Below are 7,701 nucleotides of genomic sequence, written 5' to 3'. Positions count from 1 at the left end.
TGTTCAGGACTGCACGAAAAAGGTTTAGTATCGCAAAAGGGAAGACCTCGGTACTCAGAGATCACAGCGGTGAAAATGGGGCGTCGGATGCGGCGAGTGATGGCACTCAGATAGATCTTCGATCAGCATGGGTTCAATCGCTTGCTTCGATCTGTTTGCTTGGGCCTGTCCGGACATTCTGATAGGCGGCTCCTGCGCCAGCTATGCCACCCGAGCTTGGCTGTGGCCAGTCCCACAGTGCTTATGTTGCGCCAGAAGCATACCAGCCCACCGATAGTAAGCCTACAGAACCAGAGATACCTTTTGCAACCATCTCGGTTCGATGTGACCCTTGTTGCGCGAGCAGCAACTGCAGTTTGACGCAATGGGCCTCCAGGTTGAGTGGATCGTCCTGCGATCGCACAGCGGTCGCCGGGTCAGCACATGGAGATGAAGGCGACGACGGACGGCTCCAAGACCGAACGCATGCTGGAGCTTGCCCGCAATTCTGGATGGGTGCATTGGTAACATACCCTCATTGCCGCCTGGATATACTCCATGCTCTCTGTCGCCGATGACCCCGGGTCTCCACCTGCCATCAGTGCTGCCGACAGTCGTATCAAGACCAATGCTCGCAGTTGCTGGAGTCTGGGTCGGGTAAAGCTTCCTTCGGGCGGACAAGAAGAATCCAACAATGGTGCTATGGGTCCTAGCGAGGTACTTGTGACAAGGGTGTGGGCTGTTCTGATCCACTGGATGGTGTCTGCAGCAGAGTTGGATTCGCATCTTGCACAGTCGAGACAAATCTCGATGACCTGCTCGATCTGGTTGTAACAAACGAGAGGCCAAGCAGGGTGTCAAGAAGCGGCGAGGCTTTGGTCGACACTCAACCATCACTCAACCATCCACCCATCCACCCATCCACCCATCCATCATCCATCCACCCATCCATCCATCCATCCGCCCATCGATCTGCTGCGATATACCTCGTCGATGGTCGCGGACGACCAGATTTCACCTGCTTTGTTGAGCAAATGGAAGGCCACAGGCGAGCCAGCGTGCTTCCACATCTGCGATGAGTCAAACCAAAGCCAGATAGCATGTCTCAGAGCCGATGATGAAGGCACACCGAAACACATCGGCAGATCGAGCTGGCGATAGTGCGAGTGACCTGCATTTTCGGCCATAAAGGCGTGCAGCAGTAACGCCGAGCGCTTCTGAAGAATGGATGATTGTTTGTGTGGAGCAGAGGCCAGGAGCACCGAACAAAGGCCAAAGATCTCATCGGCGACAGAGTGTTGCCCGAGTCTGCAGCGTTCTCGGCCAGAACGGAGCCCGATCTTGACTGTTTTGAACAGGGCTTTGGCTCACACGATCGGCGGTGCGAGGTGCGATTAACAGTGGGATATGCCGCGGGTCAGACAAGAGAGAGGCCAACGCTGGGAAAGCCAGCGACGCGGATGAGTAACTTGCTCCATTTGCCACTCCCAGACCCACATGCTGTATCAGGCAGTCTTGACGAAACTTCGAGGTAGTAGGCCCATTGGGAGTACGAGAGGCGGACAAGATCAAAGGCTGTCTGTAGAACTGGGATGGGCCAGAGCCACAATCAGCAGAGATGAGTCAGTGTATCGCCGCACGCCGTGTAGCCTGTGAACTGGAAACGACAGAGAAGAGCGAGCAGCGCTGTGGCTGGCATTTTGACAGCCTTGCCCTGCATGTATGGCGACAAGAACTGGATTTCGTTGACATTACCATCTGCGGCGTGACTGCCGAGGGACTCGGAGCCGAGAGCAGCGCTCGATAGAAGTGCATTCCACAAGCGAACACCTGTGCGGAAGTGAATTGGTGAGCCTGAAGAAAAGCGACTCGCCAATGTATGGCTATTGAGAAGCGCAGTGGAACTTGGCGCGGACCAATGTCGTCGACAATGTCCCAAAGGGGCTGCTCTCCGGCAAGGATGTCGATCTGCGACTGGGTTGGGGCTGGTCGATGAGTCACGGCATGATCCTGGGCGAGCTTGGCCGCAAGAGCCTGGAGGACACGAAATGTCTCGGCAGGCCATTCGCGGGCCTCGATGGACGATATCACTTTGGCAGCGAGCTCTATGGGTCGGGTGGGAGGAGCGCAAAGGTGAGATACACGAGCAGTCGTATGAGTTGCGGTCGCGACTGTAGGGACATGGCGCTGTGCGAGCGGACTGCACCTTGCAGGTTTGCCGCAGTGTCAGGGAGCATTGCGGCTGACCAGATGCGGCTGACCAGATGCGGATGTGAGCCTGGGGAGCAGGGCAGATCGAACATGAAACATGGATCATGGGCGTGGAGCGACGAGAGACACGTGACGGATGCTCTTCTGTGCAGCTGTTCCGTGGTGGCAGTGGCAGTGCTGCGCACACACGGTCTGTGTGAGCAGCAAGCACGGTGTGACGAGTCCACTCTGGCTGCGAGTCGCTCATGGCGAATCATGACCCAGTGCAGAACCCGACACGGAATCCAAGGACGAGCCCAAGGATGGGCCCAAGGACGGGCCCAAGCACAAGGCAGCTTTGCGTGGCTGCATTTGCGTTGGCGTGGGCTGCATCTGCATTGGCGTGGGCTGCATCAGCGTCGGCGTCCGACTGCATTATCGCTGGCGTCCACGGCCTCTCCCCCACCTGCCCAGCTTTGTCCTTGACTGGCCGGCTTGTGCGAGGAGCAATCTGCGACCAGTCTGGGCCCGCCAAGCGACAAGCCTGTGCCTGCCTGGTGGCCGGGGCGCTGCAATTTTGCGTCTTGCCGATGCAGACGAAGATGTGAATGTCGATGTGAATGTCGATGTCAATGCTGATACTGATGCTCATGCTGATGCTAATACTGATGCTGATGCTGATGCTAATACTGATGCTCATGCTGATGCTCATGCTCATGCTGATGGGCCTCCTTCCAGCCACCCGGAGAGACTTGCTCGCTGGTGGCAACATGTCTGGCTGGCGTAAGCTTTCCACCTGGCTTTCCATTTGCTTGGTATTCCACTCGAGGCCAGTGCTTGGCTCCACCAATCGACTTGGTGCTCGGGACTCGGCAGTGTTCATCGCCCAGCCCCGGTGTGCGCTTGGCGACTGGCCCAGGGGCATGCCACCGCATGTCGCAACTGCGTCTCGGCTCCCAGCGGTGTCATCCACCCGTTGCTTTCTGCACTGGCTCGGCCAGGAACTGCCCCCACCCTCGTTGATCCGTCCGTTGATCCGTCCGTTGATCTGTCCGTTGATCCGTCCGTTGACCCCCCCCTTCGCGTGCCCACCCTGCCAATCCCGTCGCCACATGCGTGCGTGCTCTGTTCTTCTTCGTGATCGCTATTCTTTGTAGCTGTCACTCTTTGTGCACGTTACTCTTTGTCTCGTTACTGTCTGTGATGATCACTGTTATGGTTTTTATCTATCTCGTTGCTGTTCGCTCTCAACGACATTCATTCCGACTTGCTTCATCCCCGATTCGCTTCGATACCCATGACTGCCTATCGACTTGTCCGTCGGCACCGCGCCTCCTGCCTGTCTCTGCCCATCCACTCGCTCCAGCCATCGGCTTGTGTGGATGTCCGCCCTGCTCGCCCGGGCCCCTCCTGCCCTTTGCTCGGGCTCCTCCTGTCGTTGTGCAGGCTCTTTCTCTCCTTGCCGTCCCCCAAAGCACTCAAATACCCCCATGTCGCCCTTTGCGACTGCAGTGGATTCACTGCCCTTGCATCGCCGGCTCTGTTGGCTGATGCTTCTGTCTTGACCACTTGTCCTCGCATTCTGTCTTCCAACCGCCCATCCGCCTATCCATCGATCCGCTGCTGCTCCTCCACTTCATATTCTCGTCTCTCACTGCCGCTCAGCCGTCCTCGCCATGATCCGCCAGGGCCCTGCCGATCTTCCTGACCTGCCATTTGCAAACCGAGGCCGTCCCATCGGTCGCTCCATCCAGCCGCCCCTGCCAGAATCTCCAGAGGGCAGCCCAAACAAGCAGGGGCACCTGATCCAGTACATCCTCGGTCGCCATCAGAGCGCCCTCAACTCCTCGACCGAGACCATGTCGACGGCGTCGTTTTCGCTGTCCCTGCCCGATTCCGACGCCGTGACGATTGCCCCAAGTGTATCTTCGCTCGAATCTGCCCCGCTGTCCACCCCGCTGTCCGCCCTTCCTCCATCATCACAGTCGCCTGCATCGTCGTTGCACCGGCGGTCGGCCCATGCGCTTATGGTGCGATCGCTCTCATCGCCCGAGTTTGTCCTGGGCCACCAACTGCGAAACCATCACCCACACCAAAACCAAAACCAAAACCAACACCAACACCAAGAGCAGCAGCAGCAGCAGCTTTCCAGCCCACCGCCCTCGGCTTCTCCTGTCTCGACCACCCCAACTACACCGGCGGCCGTGCGGTTCCAAACCGCCCACTCCATGTCGTCGGCGTCGTCGGATGTCGAAAGCCTCCAGGCCTCGATAGACGGAGGCCTGAGAGGCCCCATCTATGGCCATTGGATGGACAAGTACATCGCCATTCCCGAGAAGCTGGCGACTCCGCGCATGCCTCCTCCCCAGATGCCCCTGCCGCCCACCCCGACGGCCAACGATGGGGCTTCGACGGTTTCCAGCCTCGCCTCGCGCCTCGACCGGATCAGGCGATACATCGATGGAACCTCGCCATACTACGACTCAGACGGCCATTTCATCCAGCCCTCAACATGGTCCGCCAAGCCTGCCAGCACTGTTGGAGCCGCCAGCACCGTCAGCATCGCCAGCACCGCCAGCATCGCCAGCTCGCATCACTCGGCGTCAACCAAGTTCGCGCATCCAACCCTCAGCGATCTTCTGAGGAGCAGGCGGCGCAGACTGGACCTGATCATGCTGGACAACCAGGTGAGCTGTGCCCCCCCCCCAGTACATCCCTGCTATCGGCTCAGCTTTACCCGGCTCTGTTCTGCTCGGTTCGACTCAGGACCCAAGTAGTGACATTTTGGATTCGAGCGCTGACACATCTCTTTCACCCGATGCCTTACCGTAGCACTTCTCCGACATCCTTCGATATCTCATCGGCTCACCGGATCCCAGCCTCAGCGTCTACGACATGTGGTTCCCGTCTCTCCGATGCTACCAGCTCATTACCACTCGTTTTCTGCATCTGCCCACGATCGATCTTGGCGTACGTATCTCCTCCCAGCGCCATCGGCTGTTGCAGCTGTTGTTGGTCCTTGATCTGAGCCCACACCGTGCTGTTCTTCATGTCTCTGATTGTTGGTTCTCACTCGCCATCGCTCTCGCCGGCACTGATCCCAAACTTGGTCTCGTTCATAACTCCTCTCAGAAATCCAAGGTCACTCCGACTCTCCGCGGAGCCATCCTGCTGGCCAGCAGTCTGGAGTATCGATGGTACGGTCGCCAAACCGCCGCTGTTTGATGTACCACTCGTCCTCTCCCCCACTTCAACTGCAATCTCGGGCCCTCTCTCTCATCCAATCCTCATGTTCATTGACCGCAAATGCACACTCAATCGGGTTCCCTTTTGTCTGCCGTTCCATTCTGGCATCACACAGCTTTTACTCTGCAGCACGTTCAGCCTCGTTTGGTGGGTATCCCTGAGATGGGTTTGTAACTCGGATCGCACGGTGCTGCATGCGTATCGCTCCTCTGGCCGATCGAGGATGCAAATGGCGGGACTGGGTGAGCCACCCAGTTTCCTCCCCGGTCGTTACGCCACTCAACTCAACGATGTCCAATGCGGCACAATGCAACTCCATCCACCTCCAACTCGTCCTTCGCGATGTTCTCGCTAACCCAAAACCATCCTCCACATTCGCATCTCCCCTCCTTCCTTCTTCCAGGTGACGCTATGAGTGGCTCGGCGCGGTCGCACCTGTGGCGGTCAAAGACCTACACCGGCGAGTACCCGGTGCCGATCATCAGCCCGTCCGACTCGCGGCTCTCCAAGGAGGAGTCTGTGGCTCTCCACCTTGCCGTCTCCGCCGCCCAGATTCCCTCCAAGGTCACCCCGGAGCACAAATCGACTGCCCGAAGTTTCTACAAGGGTGAAGACTACCAGCAGATTGCCACCATCTGTGCATATACAGGATGGATCAATGCCTTCTCGGTAGAGTGTCCCACGAAAGAGCGACAGATGGAGGTGCCATTGTGCGGCTGCCGCAGCAACATGGGCGATCGAGATAGTTGCGTCGTAAACGCAGGTGGTCGCTCTCAGAGCGTCTGTGGCAGCGCTGACTCACTGACCCATACACCAATGCTCCTCAGGATGCCATGGGTATCGATCTCGACCCTGGATCGTATCTTTGGGCCAAGGTGCAGTTGCGGGACAGTCTGTGGGACGGGTCCCGACACGCACCGTTCAACTATGACCCTAGTCAGGGGCACGATCAGCTCCGCGAGCGGGCCCAGGCAGAAGAGTACATTCCCAAGCATGGCATCTCCAAAGCCAGGGACATCCTGAAGATTCTCAAGAGTATGCAAGGCTCCAACTCTTCCGAAGCTCAGTGGATACGCGGATTCCCCGCCGGTAAGTGCGCGTCGTTTTGCTGAGAAAGGACGGAGAGAGATGCCAGCAGTATTCTCAACAGCGCTGATGGGTGGCAGACTTGGACAGCGACTGGCGAAAGACAATCTGGCTGCGCAAATCGAAACCACAATTCTCATCCGTGCCGTTTTTGCCACTTGCCCATATCCCATCCGCACCGTGCCGATGCCCTGGATCCCGCTTCTGTTCCACAGGCCACCGCTTGCTCAATAGCTGGCTGCATGAGCAGTTTGGCTTCAAACCGAGCTACGTCGAGGTCATTCTGAATCGAGACACCAAGCGCACCGTTTGCTACCTTCTCTGGCAGGTGCTGCTTCGAGCCAGCTGGGACAACCTGACGGGAGCGCACTGCCAATGCGAGTGGTCCGCGGCCAGCAAGGCGCTGCTCTGGTATGCCTACGCCGCGCACAGCGGCAACACCCTGGTCCAAGCCCACGCCGGGTACCTGGCCTTCCGGCTGAAGGTGCCAGTCTCGACTATCACGATGGTCGGTGGCAACGGATACCTCGGCGACCGGCGAATGGATGCCGCCCTGGAGTTCTTCCGCGAATCGGCCCAGATGACGCGCGACTACAGCCCGAGCCAGTCCATGCGGCTGTTCGAGGTCATGAAGACACCCTCGGGGGTTGTCGAGCTCATCTCGCTGCTGGGGATGTGTGCCTTGGTTCACCGGCTCTCGGTGACCCTGGCGCCGGATCCGCTGCGATTCGAGCCCGAGGTGGCTCAGTTTCTGACCACGGATGCTGGCTCGGCGCTGCTGATCGACCCGAGCACTCCGTATCTCGGTCTGGTGAAGTAAATGGACGGCGACATTGTTTCCCCAGCCGCCGCCTCCTCACAAAGGCCCAAGTCGCATTCCCGCCTTCATATACCCCCCCCCATTCCATTATCATATCCGCATACATGGGCACACCCATGCTCAAGCACGTAGATCCCCGCATGCATAGGCCGAGCCGTGTAAATCAATAAATCGCTTCCAATGCTGCAGATCGCATCGACGGCAGATTCGCAGGTCTCGTGGCTTGCAGGGCGAAATGGTGATCACGTGCTGAACTGATATGGAAATGGCCAAGCCACACCTCCTTGACCGCCTCCTCGCTCTTTCCGGCTTCCATCATCCGTCGCTCGTCTCCCGCCAGCCCGGCGTTCTTCGATTCCGGTCAAACACAAGATGGCAAG

At 58.3% G+C, this 7,701-nt stretch overlaps 1 protein-coding gene across 1 annotated transcript; it reads left to right on the top strand.

The window, feature by feature from the left end:
* Positions 1-4,955: 4,955 nt before the first annotated feature.
* BJ171DRAFT_57348 (uncharacterized protein) lies at positions 4,956-7,522 on the top strand. Its single transcript, XM_053113709.1, has 6 exons — positions 4,956-5,139; positions 5,302-5,366; positions 5,531-5,562; positions 5,819-6,084; positions 6,243-6,504; positions 6,717-7,522. Exons 1-6 carry the CDS (start codon positions 5,065-5,067, stop codon positions 7,319-7,321), a joined length of 1,305 nt encoding a protein of 434 aa, XP_052961758.1. The 5' UTR covers positions 4,956-5,064; the 3' UTR covers positions 7,322-7,522.
* The last annotated feature ends 179 nt before the right edge of the window (positions 7,523-7,701 follow it).

This window comes from Polychytrium aggregatum (genome assembly GCF_025602895.1).
Source record: "Polychytrium aggregatum strain JEL109 chromosome Unknown BJ171scaffold_132, whole genome shotgun sequence".
NCBI classification, from domain to species: Eukaryota; Fungi; Chytridiomycota; class Chytridiomycetes; order Polychytriales; genus Polychytrium; species Polychytrium aggregatum.
Note: the sequence above shows the minus strand (reverse complement) of the source record. Positions and strands in the feature narration are given on the sequence as shown.

What these genes read in the sequence shown, in the direction of transcription:
- BJ171DRAFT_57348 (XM_053113709.1), top strand. Translation starts at nt 5,065, where the DNA reads ATGTGGTTCCCGTCTCTCCGATGCTACCAGCTCATTACCACTCGTTTT. An exon ending in TGCCCACGATCGATCTTGGC is followed by an intron (nt 5,140 to 5,301) that starts GTACGTATCTCC and finishes AACTCCTCTCAG; the next exon opens with AAATCCAAGGTCACTCCGAC. An exon ending in AGCAGTCTGGAGTATCGATG is followed by an intron (nt 5,367 to 5,530) that starts GTACGGTCGCCA and finishes GGCATCACACAG; the next exon opens with CTTTTACTCTGCAGCACGTT.